Source organism: Malania oleifera, chromosome 4, assembly GCF_029873635.1.
Source record: "Malania oleifera isolate guangnan ecotype guangnan chromosome 4, ASM2987363v1, whole genome shotgun sequence".
NCBI classification, from domain to species: Eukaryota; Viridiplantae; Streptophyta; class Magnoliopsida; order Santalales; family Ximeniaceae; genus Malania; species Malania oleifera.
Window position 1 is genome coordinate 111,854,995 of NC_080420.1, and position 19,549 is coordinate 111,874,543.

The following is a 19,549-nucleotide window of genomic DNA, read 5'->3' on the forward strand; positions in this document are numbered from 1 at the left end:
CCACTCGTGTTCATAGCAAAAGGCAATAAACGTGGAATATCAGCCATAAGCAGCATGATTTTTCGGTGTCATTGCATTATAATAATATCACAAGTTGAAGTATGGGTAGCAACGAAAAGCAACCATATTTGTTTGGGGGTCAAATTGGGAACAGTGTTTATTGGTGTGTCCAGGCACTGATCCTGGACGCCTTTTGCCTTAGATGGGTCAACCTTTTTGGGACTGTTCTTTAAACCAGTGGAGGGAATGGTGGATGATTGGGGACAAGTCCCCAACCCTAAATTGGACTTCTAAGTGGGCAATTAAACTAAAAATATAAGTGATTAAATTAACTCGCAAGCTCAAACTTGACTAATTGTACAACTTGACAAGTTCAGGTGCAATAACTTCTCTCGAGCTTAATTGAATTTAATTAAAATTTTTCTATTCCGTTAATTTTTTAAGTGATATATTGCATATTTAATCACATACATTTGATAGATACTGTGTATTTTATGAATTTGTTTACTATTGTTTTATAACTGAGTTGACTTTCAGGTTTGAGATTTCTTAATCTAGTCGAGTTTGTCAATCTGATTGTATCAACCATCAATTCAACTCAAATAAAATTGAAAATTTAAACCATGGTTCATTCTGCTTTTTCTTTTTTCTTTTTTCCCTGAGGTGAGGACCCCATATGCCAATCACCATTAATATACACAAAAGGGAAAAACCCCTGTTAAGGCTTCCTACAGTGTGATAGCACCAAGATGTTGCCCAAAATTTACAAGGTGATTGATGAGAGCGAAACAAGGGGCCTCAGTCATTCACATTTAGATTTTTCCACTATTCGAGGTGGTTGGCAAGATCGTAAACTCCATCCTCAGTGAATTTGATGGCCAGTTCTAAATTTGGGTCCATGATGGCCTTTAGAAACAAGGAACTGGTGCCTGAATCCTGCATGAAAACTACAGTGAAATGCATTATGAAAAAGGCTAACATCTGCAGTAATGCTCCTGTACAGACCTTGCTTCAGTTGGTTGCCTCTTGCACACCCATCAAGATTAACTGGATCAGATGGAAGAGCTTGTGGAGAAATTTTCATGCTCCGTATTTCATTCGATGTGGCTTTTGGCAGGGTAAAGCCAGGCAGAGTTCACGGGTATGTTTGAGTAGGATATGCATAAGACCAGGAGGAAAATGAGAGACTGAAACCTATACCTTCAAAGTTATACCTTCACCACAACTTCCAGTAGGTCAGAGCAAACAGTTTGGTAAGAATGACTAAAAAAATAAAAAGAAAAGAAAAGAACAAAAAAAAAAAAGAGTACCAAAAGCAAAGCAATTAAATTATATTCCTTGCAAGTGATTTTGAAAGTGACGTAAGTTGAAGGTTGGGAACCACAACTACTTTGACAGTTAGTTTTCACCACTACTCTTTTTGGCCATTCTACAACTTCCCTATTTATCAAAAAATCACCATACATCATTACAAAATTGACAATTCATACCTGAAACACATAAATTTTTTCATTCGAAAAATATGACATGACAACATTGGATTGACTGACGCACAGCTGCAACAACTAAAAAAAATCAAATGCAGATTTTGCTCATTTATGCCCACCATGAAAGCTGTTTTAAGTCATTTAATCCACCAATTGAGTCATGCAATTAATTCTTCAGAAAAGTAAACTGTATGTTGGCTAAGATTACGATCTGCTCAGTTTATTGGATTGCGTAAAGGCAGTTAGTTGCAAGCAGCCATAGCAGATGATGCTCCTCTGTCAAGGATAGCCAGCTTACACTGAAATTCGTCCACAAAGACGCCAGTATGATCCTTGGTGGAACAGAGATTTCTCAAATACCCAGATATCACGAACAAGAACCTAAACAAGCACAAGTATAAACCCTTTGGAGAAGATAAATGCAAAAAGTTAAGCCAACAAATAATACAAAATAAAATGATAATCAACAGCACCTCCTGACATAGATATGAAAACAAGATACAAATTATAAGTGCAGGCAGGTTCATAGACATAAAATGGGGTTGAATCAACCTCTAGATGAAATGAGGGATTAATGGTGAGGTTGGCCCTCTTTTCTGGGTGGACTTTTCCTTTTATGAAGGCTATATTTGGATGAAGAATTTTGTGAGAGCAAAGCAAAGGAAAAGAAACTATGATGAAAATAAATATTCATTGTCTCTTCTTTGTAGCTCAAATATGACCAGAAAATTTTTCAACTTTGAATAAAAATTAAGAAAAATCAAAGATTAGTAGCATGTAAAATAAAAAATTTTGTTCATTGATTTGCTACATATATTATATTTTGCTCATTTTCCTTAATTCTCAAACAGAAGATTCATATTCCTTTCTTTTCAACGTTTCCAAGTTCCAAACAGGGTCCAATAGTTGAGTGCAACACATTTAGCAAACAACTCTTTAGCAGTTAAAAAGCTAGCCTTTAGCTTTTTTGGAGAGTTTTTAAAAGTTACAGATTCAAAACTTTTCAAAAGTAAAAAGGTGGCTTCTTCCTTACAGTTTATTGTATTCCATGACTGTCCTTAGCTTTTTTCAAATATTACAAAATTACCCACACTATTATTATCTCCAAAAATGAGATCGATTTTGGTCATTTCAAATATTTCAGCCAGCTTACAGTTTTTCCGCCAAATTATCAACTTTTAGGGGCAAACAATTTATACAGCCACCTGAATGAGAACATTTTCAATAGTTACTCCGCATTAGCCACAGCAGGGCTAAATTAAGTCTAAGAACTCTTCTTAACAAACACTATGCTTCATCCAAATATTTGCAGTGAGCGAAAACGAACTAGAAATCATATCGTAACAATTGTTCAATTTCTTTGATTATGGCTCGAGAAACTCCCTACAATGCACTTTCTGCTGAACATGAAGTACTGATTATTTGAACAACAGAGATTTGGAAAAGGGCAGGGGTGGAATACAAAGTGCAATATATAATTTGGCAAAAGGACCTAAAATAAATTGCTAATATATAAATCCTACCTCCTTATTTTTATCTCCAGCAACAACAGCTCCTTTGGAATCATATGCCTCAAACTTCTGCAAGAAGACAAGTATATAACTCAAAAAATTATCCACAGATGAAATTCATTAACAAATTATATATATAAACATGTGCATAGACCAACATAGGCAGCCCAGGCATAGGTATGTGGAATCTTATGCCCCAGTGTCATTATGGTATTTAGTTCTCTAGTACTCCTGTAATCTGCCACTCCACATATCTCCAAGAACACTTGGATAATATGCTTGTAAGAACACACTTTAATCCTCTCATTGCATTGAACTATAAACTTATTATGCAAAAATACTAAAAGCAAAATAATGGAATGTTATGACCTTCATTAGGTGGGTGTTATTTGTTAGCTTGGAAATGCATTACATTTTCAATCCACATCTTGCTTTTAAGACAGTCATAAAAACTTTATTATAGTTCACCATAGAAAAATCAAGGTGGCACTGGCAATTAGGAATCAACTCTAGAATTTGGAAATTGAAATGTTATAGCATTAATTTGCAGTAATTCATTCCAATTCCCATTTTGTGCAGGAATCATGGTTTTAAATAGCAGTAGCGGGCAGCGGAATGTAAAGATAACAGGTGCAACAAAAAGTGAGAGTAGTGGGTGCTACATAACAGGAAGCATGGGTAACAGCCATAGATTTTTTTTCAAGCACATATTGGTCTATTTGCATGTTTGAAGCTCTAAGTCTCAACTCTTCCTAAAAACAGTTTTACTGTATTTTGGATCCTTTAGGTCAACTTACTTTAATAAGGGCAACAAACTATACACTTATTTCAAATAGCTACTGAAAAATAAATTAATCATATGGAAAACGCTGAACGACATGGGCTCGCGACATCACATACCCATGTAGCAGGAGCTAGTTGGAAGAAGAAAGTGGGGCCCACACTACTTCATCCAACCAGCTCCTGCCATGTGGGCCTTTGACATGTTTAGCTTTACTATAATCATACACTCCTCTAATTTATTAGGCACATAAGACATACAAAAAATAGAATAAATTAAATAAGTTCTATTATTTTATTTGTTAAAGTAATAAAAATTTAATAAATGTAGACCAACAAGTTATGTTGTATAACTATAACCTAAGTTTTAAAGCTAAAACTATATAATTATAAAATTTATCATTAAATAAATAAATTACTAACAACTTGAACAAGAAAAAAACCTAGAAAAGAAAAAGAAGGTTGAAGTTGAAAAATATAGAAAAAAATAAAATTACTAATATTATGAAAAATAAATATTTTTTAACAAAATAGTGTTGACATCAAATTATTAATTAATGCATCTCTTGAGATTTTTTTTTTTTGGTATCATTATCGTTCCCATTATATCTTCCCCACCTTTCACATAGTTTATTGAGAACAATTTATAAGGAAAAAAATGAAAATTGAGAAGAAAAAGTTTTAAAAATAAAAAACAAGTTCTGTTATAGCAGTCCTGCAGTAGCTATGTAGGATCATTGTCTAACAGTAGCAGTCCATCACAGTTACTAAGCCTGCAATTTTTCATCACTGATTAAGCGGTGTATAACAGTATCAAGGTAGACCCAAAAAATCGTTATGCCATTTTGTATTGGTTGTGGCTGCTATTTAAAACCATGGTACACATACACATGCATATGAATATGTGTACATGCATACACAAATATTTACATAAATATATTTGTACATGTATATACATATTATAATAAAATATATAATACTATAAAATTAGATGATATAATATATTCATAATATATATCACATAAACTTGAAAAACAATATTAATATTATCACTTTGTCAATTATAATTTTCATTAAATATAATGTATAACAATAAAGTTTATTGAATATAACATACTATTATCATAATAATAATTGTTAATTTTTAAATAATATTATAAGATATAAAAATAATAGAATATTATGATATAATTGTGGTATGATTATTTGAATTATCATATTATTATTTATAATCTTAAAATAAAACAAAATATTATTTACTAATATCATTTATCATAAATAGGTAATAATAATTTAATAATGTTAGAATATGCAAAAGAGTATATAGCACTAATTTATAATAAAATGAAATGCTATTATTTTGGTACGGTTATTGTTTTATCGTATTATTATTCTATATTAAATCAAAGATGATATGACAGTAATACAATATCGTACATTATTTAGTAATAGAATATCTTATGGTATTGTTTAAATTTAATAATGAAATATAGTAACTAAAAAAATATAAGATAAAAATGTCATATTAAAAATATAGTTATAACAAAAATAATGATAACAAGAAATATAATAAAATATAGTACGCAAGTTGCAAAGTATCATCAATGATAACTATATCATCATTACCAAAAATTAATTATTGTACAACTAAAAATAATAATATTATACAATAATTATTTATTTATAATATTATTATTCTAAATTAAATTACATAAAACAAATTTATATTATCTAGTGGCATAATTGATATATTAAATTCATTTTTAATACAATTCCAATTCTGATCCTATGTTGAACCTAATGCGAGATAGAATCTGGCATTTTGTTTCCAATTCCAATGCATTTTGATTCCAACTCTAGGCACAAACCGGATCAAAATGGATTCCCTTCACATAACTTTTGATTCAGCAACATATAAAGTTTCTTCCAGCTCATGATGGTCAAATAAAATAAAGGGCAGCAAGTGAATGAAAGTAAAAGCTGGTCCAGAGAAAAACATTATCTGTCACAATTACAAAAGCTAAACAGCTTTAGTTATCAACGAGCGAGGCAGACATAAGTTCAAAACATCGGCAACACAGATGCATTGAAGGCAAAACTTAAATTCTGAAACATATATGAAATGAAGAGAATGTTCAACCAGACAGAGTACCTGTTTGGTGAGAAATTCAAGTGTAAGTTGTATGAACACTTTACTCAGGTCCTTTCGATCAACACCAATCTGGAAATGAGAGGGAAAAACGGGCATTTATCAGGTCAGGATCATATTTTGGAAGGAGTTGTGGATTAATGGGTATGAAATACCAACCCCCCTTCATAATGTACATGTGTATATTGCAATCTAATACCTAACATTTCATGTCAAGAGATCTCATTGATGATACAAAAGATTCTGTTTTCTAGAGATACTACAAAAAGAATTAGAAGCCAAAAAGAAAAGGAGGATCAAAGTTTCAAATCCTAAGCATTATTCAACCAACTCCAGCTGGAAATTGAGTATTGAATATTTTGACCTCATGGAAATAAGATCATAACCTGGTATAAGAAAGTTGTTATAAAGTTAGAGATGGAGGATAGAAAAGTCTGGCATCAATTTCCTGGAGCATTATGTACACAGTTCAAGGTCTGTCCTCTTATACATTAACAATAAAAAGACATGTAAGACAAAAATACTCCCAACCACACCACATAATTACTAAAATAGCATATTGTACAAATACCACCTTATCCCAACTTGTTACAACCCTTAGATGAGGCAAGCTTAAATAAAGCCTTCATAAAAACATTGCCAACTGATCACAGTTTTCACGTGTCCTCACACCCTACTTCAACACAATCCCTCACAAAATGAATAACTTCAATGTATTTTGTCCTCTTATGAACCACTAGGTTGCTAGCAAATAGCAATATAGTGCTTTTCAAGGAAAAATGAATTAGGACTACCTATCACATCAGAGGAGGGCACAAGGATCAATAACCCTGGCCGAGGAGGATGAAATGGGCCACAGTAGCACTACATGAAGAAGACTGAGTTTGGAGTTGTTGAACCATGTGGACAAGATTGTTAAACATGACAGATAAACTCACTACTCAATCCCCAGTCGAGTGGCCACATGCACTTGAAGTGTCAGCAGTAGAATCACGCTGATAGGACCACACTCAGCAAGAACACGTCTACCATAGGCATAGACATAATATGGGGTCTTAATGAATATATAGGGTCTTTATGATTAGATAGAGTTTTATGATTAAAATATTTATGTTTTATAATTTTTAGGAATTTGATGTTATGTTTCATTAATTAGGATTCGTATTAATTCCTAGTGATTGTTTACTCATTTAGTATTAGGAGAAAGCCCATATAAAGGCTTTGATATGTAACCATGAAGAACATATCGGGATATTGAGTAGTCGTCCCTAATTGAGTTTTGTCTTATTTTTACTCTCTTTGAAAATTTCTTGTTTATTTTCCTATTATTTTCTCTTAATTTCCTGCACCATCTTCTATTGTGCCAACTGGTCCTGCATCACACCCTCAGTGAGAGACTTATTAGCCCATGTCGATTTCCCATGGAGATCCCAACAATGATCAATAGTATATTGTCCTTGTCACAATGTATGTAAATGCAAGAGTTTCCATGATAAACTCGTCTTCTCTGCCACAATCGCCGTCAAAAACCTTGTCCTTGTCCTCCAAAATTTCCCTAGCACAGTTAAGAGGTTGTGATAACCACAACAAAACTATCATGGGAATAGGCCTTAGAAGAAGACTGAGAGCCATCTTTGGTTGCCTGTTGGGTTCTAGCATATGCTTCATTGATGGATGGTTGAAGTTCAAGATCAATCTAGACAAAAACTGGGCATCCAAAAACTTTGCCCATTGCCTCTTAATCACCTCAAGGTCAAAACTCATTGACACGCATAGTTCCCCCCACATACCATTCAAAGTGCTATAACACTCATTGATGGACATACTTTCTTGGTCATATTTGGAAAAAAAAAAAAATATTTTGATAAACAAGGAGTTATATTAAAGTAGAGTGAAAGATTAGAAGAGAAAACAGGGACGACAAGACATCCTCCCTTTACAATGAGAAAACAACTCAACAAGAAGTAAATACAGGAGGTAGAAACAAAGCAATTCATGACAGTAGACCAGCTAATCCGCTGCAAATCTCTTAAAGAATCAAGCCAAAAGAATCCATTAGCCAAAGACCAAAGGGACACCAAACCACTCTGCTCCAGAGCATATTACTAGAAGTGGCAACCACCACAACCCCTTTAAAATTCTGGCATTTCTTTCCATCCAGATGCACCAAATAATAGCGAGAAAAGTAAACCTCCATTGAACTTTCCACTCCTTTCACTTAGCAACCTTCAAAAACAGTAGTACAAAAACAATCCAAAGAAGCTGGGCAAATCTAATTGTCTCTAAACAACCCAAATAAATTATTTGAAAGTCCCCAGGAGAAGGACAATATAGAAACAAGTGAGAGCAAAGAACACAAATACTGGGAGATAGGACCTTTTTGGGTCTTTGCTTCTGAAGTAGATAATTGTATTGATTCTCTCAAGAAGGCCAGTCCAGGAAAAAACCTTGATCTTGGAAGAACTAGCTTTCCAGACAAGAGAATAGAGACCAAAGGATCTGACATTAAGGTCATGGATCAAATGGGAGAAGAAATTTTGCACAAGAAATCCCCAAAAGAATCAAGATTCCAAACACTTTTATTGCTCCCACCTGGACACAAAAAGAATCCTGCATAATAATAAAAGAAGCAAGCTCATTAATTTGTCTCTTTGAGATTCCTCCCAAAGAAAATCCCACGAAAGAGGGCAGCCCCCCCCCCCCCCCCCCCCCCTCCTTGCAAAAATGAGGAAGGCCACAAAGATTAGAAAGACAAACAAATGAAGGAAACCAATAGCCCAGGGAACATTCCCAAATGAATTATCCTCATAGAAACATATTCTCTGCCCATACCCACATTATAATGGATATCGGGAAAGAAAGATCAATAGATTTGAGACACAAATTTCCAAGGACTGGAATAAGTGATATTAATTCCGTCAATGGCATCCCACCCATTTTTGTGAAAGACCAAATTTACTATGAATAACCATGTGCTAGAGAGAGAGAGAGAGGTTCAGAGGTTCAGAGGGAAAATGCCATAATCACTTTCCAACCACAGAGGTTGTTTTAGACACCAAATTACCTACACCCAAGCATCCCTTTAGACCTACTCATAATGTTCCAACCTACCCCCTAAATTTAAATATTCTCCTTTCCACCACATTTGGCCTTGGTTGTGAGAAGCTTTCACGAAGATCATCCCATACAGCCTTGGTTGTTTTATGAGACACCACATTAGCAACAATTTGTGGCTCCAAGCATTTCACAACCACAGAAGCAATAGGTCACTCTCCTTGATCCAATTTTCATAATCCTCAGGGTCTGGAGATGAAGGAGAATGCATCAAATACTTGTTTCCCTTTGCATTAATACACACACACCAGTTGAGACCACAAGTAGTTAGAGGATCTAACCAATTTGATGGCTGTGATCTGTACATTAACAGTATCAACTGAAGTTCTCTCTGTAGAGGTGAACCAAACCCAGGACACTTCAATCGCCACACACTAGCACATAACAGCACTTCAGAACTTCAAAATGTCTAGAACTTCAAGGGGCAGCTATGACCACAGAAATGATGTTACGGTATCCTAAAAGGAATAAGTTGGCCACACAGAAAAGGGAAAACCAGAATAAAGCACCAGTCAATAAACAACCTCACAGCAGCAACAGGAGTTCTGGCTGGCAGCAACTAGACACAAGTGCAGGCAAGAACAGAAAATAGTCATCAAACATCAATCAGGCCAACCAGCAACATATACAAGATTGCAAGCAATCAATCATGAACACATGCAACTTCAAAACAGAATCATAATGTGACAACTAGCCAGTGGAACATCAGAACAACAATAGCAAGTATACAAGAAACAGTATGCGAATAACTTCACATCAGCAAACCACCACGACATACAGCATCCAACCAAGGATGCTGCACAGGCTAATTGAGAGGAAGAGTATTCCTGAACAACTCACACCAACCAGAAATCTTTTTATTTGAGACCCAATTAGGGAGATAAGAAAAAAAGAAAACAGAGGGTTCAAAATCAACTCATATAAATCGGATTTCATGTAAATCAATGCTCTGATACAATGTTGTAAAGTTAGAGATGGAGAAGAGAAGAAGAGAACAAGAGAAAAGTTTGGTGGCAGTTTCCCAGAGCACAGTGAAAAGCTCCAGCTCTGCACAATTATATTATTAATAACTAGCCGTGTGTGCGCACAATGAGCATACTCCAAGGATTTTGATTGACAATTGTAACAAGATAAATTAATTAATAAATAATCTTTTAAAAATAATAAATATATATATATTTAAAGAAAAATATTATTTTAGTAAAGTTATGGGAGATTATGGGGTATTTTTGGAATATTTATGGGCAGTAATAGGAGCATTTTTGAAATATTCATGGGTAGCTATAGAGAATTTTATAAAATTTTCATGAGTACTATAGGGACATTTTGGGAAAGTTTAAAACCAGAGGAAGAAAGGGGGAATCCTCTTTCAAATAGTAGCGATAAAAAGACATAAAAGAGAAAAATACCCCTCTCACACTACACAATTACTAAAAATAGCATATTCTCTCCTTATAAAAGTTGCCCAAAGCCTTCTATCTAGAAATTTCTCATAATTGACCAGATGCAAACAAGTCAGTGAAGGGCCAAACGAAATCATAGTTGAATGCATACATGGAACAGTCAATTGACCTCAATGGTTAGATAAATCTTCCCAGAATGATCCCAAAAAAAAATAAGCGCTCCAATTGGATAATTTTAAACAAAGTGAATCAAATTCAGAACTACCTAATTTTTTGGCCATGAGATACTGCTCCTCAATCCTACTTCATTTATAAGGGCACATCTATAATTCATGTATGTTAAATAGGCAGTTGGACAGCTTGAGTAATACAAATAAAACAATGATACTTGCCAATCGAGCTCGCAAAGTTCGTATTTTAACAGCTGGCTCAACCATTTCCCAGTAAACCCTACTCCATTTAGATTCTCTTAGTTTGATTTCATTCTTGAAGGCCTGTCAGTATCAGAATAAATATAACAAAACAAATTATAAATAGCTCAAGAGTGTTGACTGTGGAAAGCAGCAGATCAAAGCAGAGAATATAGAGTAAAATCTCATAAATGCGCTAGCATGATAGAAAGTAAAAAGAATAGAATTTACAGAGTACATGTTCTCTGTTACTTCTTTCCTTAATGATGTTTTGTCACCATTCGCCATTAGAGTGTTTATCTGGTTAACAAGAAATAAAATCAATATTGGGAAAAGTTAGCCACATGTGATGACAAAGAGCAAACAGAATCATCTAAGCTTTAAGTCAAAAAAAGACAAGCGCTTATGCATACTACTAGAGAATATTTAACAAAGAAAATATATACTGTTATAGAATGCAAGGCATTTGGATCTCTTGATCCTGGTCTCTCTTTCAAACCCTCCCAAACAAATATCATTAAAAGCCCACAGAATTAAAAGGACATTTAATATTACAGGAAAATTTGTATCGCAAGTAAACATCATTTAAATTTTTCAAATTTGTTAGAATCCCATGTAATAAATTTCAATCTCTTGTTATCTTCCACACACCTATTTCTCCACATCACCCACAATTCTCTCTCTGACAGAGGGGTGCATAAACTCTAACTTCCAAATAACCATACACCCTCCTTAAAGTTTCTCTAACTGCTTTAATATATGTTCATTTTATTTTAATTTAAAAAATATATATTCGCATTATTTTTTTGGAAAGTCAATTAGATAACCCACAAAAGATACATGGTGCTTGTTCATGGGCTAGATATCATATCAGCTGATGGCCACCAAAGGCTGAGCACAACACAGGATGGTGTAAGTGCATAACATGTCATTTTACCGACTGACTGGCCCAATGAAAGAACAGAAGATTAGATTCTGAAACGGAATTTTAATGATAAATTAGAAAAGAAGAAAATTACAACACATCAGAGTACAGGCAGTCCTCCTGAAAATAGAATAAAATAAATCTAGAACAAGAAGATTCCCCAGTTTCATTCTATATAAACAAGCTACACCCCCCGAAAAAAAAACCAGCAGAGAAAACCATACATAGGCCAAAAAATAACTCTTATCCACAAAAAAAAAGGATTCATTACCTTTCCTTTAAAAGTTCTAGAATTATGCCAATTCTGAAATGGATTTTACCAGCCTGGATCTAAGCTTTAGTTAATCTGATGCTAGCCTGAGCTGGCCCATCCCTCCTGGTAGTAATGGCCTAACAGCAGATAGAGTTAACTTCAGCCTTTGTTCCATTATGCCACAAAGCCCAGAGCCCTACCACCTATGATGCATTTTAATTGCAAAAGCATAGGTGTAGCCGACTAATACCATATACCTACCAAATAAGACCTGTCAAATCCTCAAGGCCCCTGAGTATTCGAAGGCTGATCACAGAGACACAGACCCAAATGACAATCAGGCCAGTAAAATAGACCTCGTTCAAACTTCAACCCAAGGTCTTAAATTTTGATTTTGACTCAAATTTCGAAGCTCCAAAAGTACGGAAATTTCGATTTCGATTTCGATTTGGAAAAATAACGGAAATTATTAGTAAAGCATGGAATTCTTTGTGAAACTTTAGAAATGGTTAACAAACATAATAATATAAGTTTTAGGACTCATATATTAAAAATTAAATACATCTATGTTTTATATGAGGTGGAAAAGTTGTAAAATAGTATGTGTATCAAACATATTTGTAAGATAATGTACATTAAACATATTCAGTTAACACAAATGAAATTCATAAATCATTTAAATATTATTTATTATACAAATAATGATAATTTAGACATGAATGGTTAAATAAAATGTTACTCTATGTTTATTTTTTCATATAATTTCAAAAGCACTTGTAATAATCTTTTGTTTCGATAAAATAAATTAAGAGAGAAATTTCACTTCACTTCTAAAATTCTCATTTGAATTCTGACGAAATTTCATCGTATAGTTGAAATTGTGACAAGTTTGGTTAAAATTTCGAGATTTCGAAAAATGTCGGATGATTCGTTGAGATTTCAACGAAAATTCTGCAAGACGGAAATCAACTGCCATTTCGATTTCGAGGGTAATGGAAATCGGAAATTTCGACAATTTTGTGGAAATTTAAGACCATGGTTCAACCATACAGATCTGGACTATGGGCCCAAGCTTAGTCTTCAAATTTGGTAGTCCAGGCCTTAAACTGCTACCATATATATATTTTATAACAAAACTAATATATATTAATGAAAGAAATATTTACAATGAATGGAGGATAAGAAATCCTCTGGATAAAAGCAGAGAACTAATGGACAAAAACACAATTACATTAAAGCTACCTTTCAATCACTTTGGACATTTATGTTTTGAACCCTCAAAAATCCCAAAAGAATGAGCCCAAAAATAGATGCATAAAAAATAACTTTCTCCCAAAGCAAAGACAAAGATGTCTTCTTATCTCTGAAAATAAATTGCTAGTATATATTCTTCATATGCCTTAAGAGAAAGATAATCTAACTTGCAATGGTGTATGCCATTCTCAACTGACCTATGTACAACTATGTTTAAGGATAATCAGGATTGCAACAAGCAACTCAACATTAAAATTACTTAATGAGGCAAGCACAATGTTTACCCCTGTTAAAAAGATTACGACAACAAAGATGATGCATAAAAAAACCCTACAAGTTCTAGACAAAGAATAATACAATTAACTATCAAAGACTCCTTCCCTATACCATTTGGATGCAATCACTTGGCCAAAGTAATTCCAGCCTTAACAATGTATACCCTAATGCATGTGAGCAATAAGACTTGCAAGTATGCTAAAAAAAAAAAAATTAACTTTAAAAAATGTGCTGGTAATCAAAACTTGCAAGTAGTTGCCTAGACTAGTGTCGGATCATTTCTCTATTTTGTTGGAGTCTAGCAAAATTAAGTGGAGTTCCTCTCTGTTTAGGTTCAAAAATATGTAGCTCGGCCAATAGTCTTTCTATCCTGTTGTTAAGAGTAGTAGGAGTGAGGATGTTGAGAGGGTAAGGCAGGTTGTAGGTTTACAAAAAATCTGAAATGCCTTAAAGAAGAGTAAAAAAGTGGAATATTGAGGTTTTAGGGGATATTAGGGTTGAGGAAAATAGCATTCTTCATTGGCTTATTATGTTGGATAGAAAGGAGGAAGAACTTGGGTCTTTTGGAGTAATTATAAGTCTAAATGGGTGTCATTGAAAAATGAGCTTGAGATGACCTCTAGGGAAATGAGAAGTTTGAGACAAAAAAAGGAATTTAAAAGGGTTAGAGAGGGAGATTGTAATTCTAATTCTTCCATAGGTTGGCTATTTGCAAGAGAAAGAACATGATTAGAGAGTGGATTGTGTGCCCATGTTTGAGGGTTAGACTGGAGTAATATTTCTAGAAATCAGGTAATTTGATTGGAAAGGCCTTTTCAAGAGAGTCAAGTGAAGGCATTTGCTTCTTGGATGAATGGGGTAAAGCACCAAATTCAGATGGGTTAACTATGTGATGCAGGGGCAGCATCAAGGATCTGCAGCCATGGGAGAGATCACAAGAAATTGATGTGAGGAAAGAATGGAACGAGAGGAGAAAGAGAGATACAAAGGGGAACTCACATTCACTTCTCAAATTCAAATTCAACAACTGCTTACTACGTGGCTTTCACACACTACTTATAAGAAAGCCTCTTCACATGAAATTACAAGTAAACCCCTAAAATTACATTACATTACTAATATACCCCTTGAATACACAAATACTACAAACAAGCCCCCAAAATACATAATCCTAATATGAACAAACTAAACAATCATAATTAAACAACTAACTAACTAAGCACATTTGGGTTCAGGATCCAATAAACCACTGACCCTATTCTTCAACATAGGCTCCATATTGGGTCGAAATGATCCATCCAAATATCTACTCATCCTACATCAATTCCCTTCTTCTGGAAAGAACTCGACTCTGTCGAGTTGGGGAAATACCAAGGAGCCCATCTCCATGAATATAATTATCCATTTCATAATAAAGGAACCAATAGTACGTTTCAACTTGGTGAGGGGAAGAATTCATGATAGTGTCAACTTATACTTCTAGTTGTCAATGGAGAGGGAATAAGAATTCTCATATTCATCATGCTTCACCTACCCATCAAATAACCATGGTCAGCTCAAAAGGACGTGACAAATATTGAGAGGAAGGATAACACATTGCACTGTCTCCATAACGGAACCAATCTTGAAGGTAAGTAAGCAGCGATCATGGACCTTCAAGTTGGCATTATTCACCCAAGCAATTCTGTATGGTTTGAGATTAGGCTCAATGATGCTGGGGCAGCATCAAGGTTCTGCAGCCATGGAGAAATTAGAAGAAATAGAAGAGAGGAAGGAAGGAGAATGGAGGAGAGAGGAGAGAAGAGATAACAAGAGGGAACTCAAGTTCAATTCAATTCAAAATCATCAACATCTGCTTACAGCATGGCTTTCACACACTATTTAAAAGAGAGTCTCTTCACATGAAATTGCATAAAATTAAAAACCCCTAAAACTACATTACATTACAAACATACACCTAGAATACACAAATACTAAAAACAAGCCCCTAAATACACATACTCTACTAATTAAACTAAACACATAATAAACTACTAACTTAACCCAACAATTCCTTGACCTAACTCTTCTTAGTTATTCTCTAGCAAAGATCTTCCCAAGGTCTTGCTTCTTGTCCTACATAACTCAACTTCCAAATTTAACTTCTTTACAGCTTCTTTAGAGACTATATTTATGCAACTACCAGGGTCAATAACCAAAGCACAAAGCTGTTTTTGGCATATCACCTGAGTTTGAAAGATGTTGGTCCATCACCAATCCTCCGTTTCTTTAACTTTGTGAGAAGAGAGCATATGTCGAAGCACTAGACAGGTTTTCACATTACCATCATCATCTAAGTCACTTGGGATTTCTATTTCAGCTTCAACAACTTGACTGTCATCATCATCATCTTTGTTTTCCACAACAGCCATGGATTGGGTAGGAAATTGTGCAGCTCAATGTCCAAAACCTTGACATTTAGAACATTTGAGTGATAGTTGGCTCTTAGAAGTTGTTTCAGAATGCTCAGGAGTCTTCCAGGAGGTATTATTTTAAACACCTTTACTCAATTTCTCAACTGTCTTCTCTCGTACAACTCCACTAGTACTCTTCTCAAACTGAAGGGCTGATGTAGCTCTAGGAGGATTGCATTGCATGTCCTCCTCAATCTGAGTGGCAACCCGTGCCGCATCCCCAACTGCAGTGAATCAAGATGCAGCAAGTGTGGAGGCAATAGCAGTCTTCAGCCCTTTTCTATACAAAGCTATCCTCACATCCTCTTTCCATTCTATATCGGCAGGAGTAGCCAAATGATAGAATCTACTAGTGTATTCCATCACTGTCTTTTCTTCTTGTTTCAAATCAAAGAGTTGCAGATGAACAAGCTGCTGATGATTGGGAGGCACAAATTGCTCATGCATGGCTCGCTTCATCTCATCCCACGTTGTAATCTCACCAAATCTCGTTCTTCTAAAGATTTTCCATTGTTTCATCCACCAACTTCGAGCAGTTCCCTTCAATTTTGATTCAGCAAAGTACAACTTTCTAGCCTCATTCATGTCCTACCATCAGAAATAGTGCTCCAAAGAATACACCCAATCATCAAATTCAGCAAGAGAACTATCACCATTAAAATCTGAGGCTTCTAGTTTAATTCCCTTACTCAAATAATTGTTTCGGCCTTCACACAACTCAGTATGAGTGACAGCAGCTATTCCACCATCTTGTTTGGTAGGAATTCCATGGGCCTCTTACCTAGGGCTGCAACTTCGGTTGTTAGCCTATTCAAAGCATCGTTAATAGTCTCCAAGGCTTTTTCCATGTTTTTGTACCCTACCGGATTCCAATTCCTCCTTTGCAAACAATTCATGACTGGTTATATGATGTAAATCACAAACTTCAATTTCAATTATTTAAGAACAATCTTCAAGTCACCTTTAATCTTGAGTATCAAGTAGAAATGAAACAAATTCACTCAGAGAACTCACAAATGCAGCAATAAACCAAATTTCCAATGCTGGCAATGGGAATTTCTTGCTTCTCGTAGCAATTTATAGTGCTTACTTGCACAATATCAAGTCTGGAACCAATTTATCATGCTGAAAATCAAAATCTCAGGAGACAACACCAATTTCTCATGGCTGGAACCATTTCTCATGATTCTGGCAGCAGGAGGGGAGTCTGGCAGAATCGCACTCACAGTCGCAGGCACGTAGGGCATCTGCGCTGCTTGGTGATGGTGCTGCAGGGGTAACAACTCAAGCAAGGGTGGATTTTGGAGGGGTCAGTGGCTGGAGAATTGCAATAGGGGCATGGGGCTCCACTGCTGGTTGGATGGTGATGAAATTTCAGGGGGAAGGGTCTCGTTCTGTTTTTTGAAGGTGGTGGTGCTGTCGCAAATTTATTCCAGGAAATAAGTGTTTCAAGAAATGGAGACATGACTGGAATTTTCAAAATTGTTCAGAACTACAGAACTGCTTTTTGTTGTTTTTTTTCCTTTTAAATTCCAGGCCAGAGAAGAATTCAGAGAGAGAATAAAGGAAGAGAAACAGATAGAGAAGAAGACAAAAAGGAAGAATATGGAGAAGAAGAAGCAGCAGCAGAGAGGGAAGGGGGGAAGTTGCAGAACTGTGGGAAGAATGAAGAAGAAAGGAAGAAGAAGAGAGAAAGATGGGTGAATTGAATGGAAGAAAGAGATAGTGGTTAGGCTCTGATACCAAATGATGCAGGGGCAGCATCAAGGATCTGCAGCCATGGGAGAGATTAGAAGATTTTTTTTTTTTGGGAAGAGAGGAAGGAATGGAAAGGGAGTAGAGAGGAGATACAAGGGGGAACTCAAGTTAACTTCTCAAATTCAAATGCAACAACTGCTTATAGCATGGCTTTCACACACCACTTATAAGAAAGCCTCTTCACATGAAATTACATATAAACCCCTATAACTACATTACAAATATAACCCTAGAATAGACTAATACTACAAACAAGCCCCCAAAATACATAATCCTAATACAAACAAACCAAACACACATAATTAAACTAACTGAGCACATTTGGGTTTTAGGACCCAATTAACTATTGACCCTATTCTTCGACGTAGGCCTCCAAATTGGGGCAAAATGACCCATCCAAATAACCACTTCTTGTCCATCATCACCATGGCATTCTTTCAAGATTGTCAGGAAGTGGTTAGGGGGGATTTAATGAAGATTTTTATTGGGTTCTATTTTAATGGGATCTTGGTAAGAGTATGAACTAAGAACTCTACTTCCATTATTTGGTGCCTAAGAAGAATAAGTCTATTGAAGTTGCAGATTTCTAATCCATTAGTCTAGTTACTAGGGTGAATAAGGTAATTACTAAGGTTGTGGCAAATAGTTTAAGTTCTGTGATAGGTGATTCTATTTTGGAGGCATAAAGTGCTTTTGTGGGACGTAGACATATTGTGGATGCTATTTTAGTAGCTAATGAGTTACGTGAGGACATTCTAATAAGGAAAGAGAGGGGGATTGCATTTAGAGTGGATTTAAAGAAGGCTTATGACCAAGTTAGTTGAAATTTTCTATCTAAATTCTTCGATGAAGGGAATTGTGAGAGGTGGTGGGGTTGGATGAGAGAGTGTTTGTCTAATGCTTCTTTTCTATCATTATAAATGGAGTCTAAATCATGGTTTCGGGCTTCGAGAGGGGTTAGGCAAGGGGATCCACTTCCTCCTTTTCTATATGTACTTGTAATGGGTATTTTGAGTAGATTGGTTCTTAGTGCAGTGGATAGAAAGCTGGTGAAAAAATTGTGGTGGGAAGTTAAGAGGGTTGTGCACTTGTGGTTTTTTATCTTTAGTTTGCTTTTCCTTACAAGATCATAAGAAGTCTTTTTTAAAAGTGTTCACTATTTTACAATTGTTTTAAGACGGCTTCTAGGTTAAAAATAAATTTGGAGAAGAGTGGTTTAGCTTGTTTTAACTTAGTGATTCTAGATCCTCCATGTTGTCTTCTTTAGTTGGGTGTGCTATTTTAGATTGGCCTTTGACTTAACAAGGAGTGCCTTTGGGTGGTAACCAAAGATTGATTGGGTTTCACTGTCGTGTAGAAGGTTGAAGGTGTCAAAGAGGATAGCTTGTTGGAAGGGTGATTTATTCTCTTTAGATGTGAGGCTCACTGTTATTCAGGCTCATCTTTCTAGCATCCCACTCTACTTCATGTCTACTTTTAAAATTAGGTGTAGCTAGAAATATTGAGAACCCTGAGAGATTTTCATCCAGGGTGATGAAGAATAGGGATCATTTGGTTAGTCAGGGGACAGTTTTGTAGGCCTAAAAAGGAGGGGGGGTTTGGGTATTGGGAAGTTGGTCTCTAAAAACATTGCTCTAATGGGTAAGTGGCTATGGAGCTTCCATTAGAGGAAAATTCTGTTTGGCACAAAGTCATCAAAGTAAATTTGGCATGCAAGGTGATGAATGTGATGCTAAATATGGGGCTAGGCAAAGGTATTGGCACTTTTACTTTCGT

General features: G+C 35.3%; 1 protein-coding gene across 1 annotated transcript in view; it reads right to left on the reverse strand.

The window, feature by feature from the left end:
• Positions 1-1,304: 1,304 nt before the first annotated feature.
• Positions 1,305-19,549, reverse strand: part of LOC131154241 (uncharacterized) — a 63,356-nt gene continuing 45,111 nt past the window's right edge. Inside the window, exons 8-12 of the mRNA XM_058106889.1 lie at positions 11,086-11,154; positions 10,837-10,938; positions 5,931-5,999; positions 3,011-3,067; positions 1,305-1,868 (exon numbers count right to left, since the gene is read on the reverse strand). Coding sequence (XP_057962872.1) covers positions 1,782-1,868; positions 3,011-3,067; positions 5,931-5,999; positions 10,837-10,938; positions 11,086-11,154 — 384 coding nt within the window. The 3' untranslated portion in view covers positions 1,305-1,781. The remainder of the gene's footprint in view (positions 1,869-3,010; positions 3,068-5,930; positions 6,000-10,836; positions 10,939-11,085; positions 11,155-19,549) is intronic.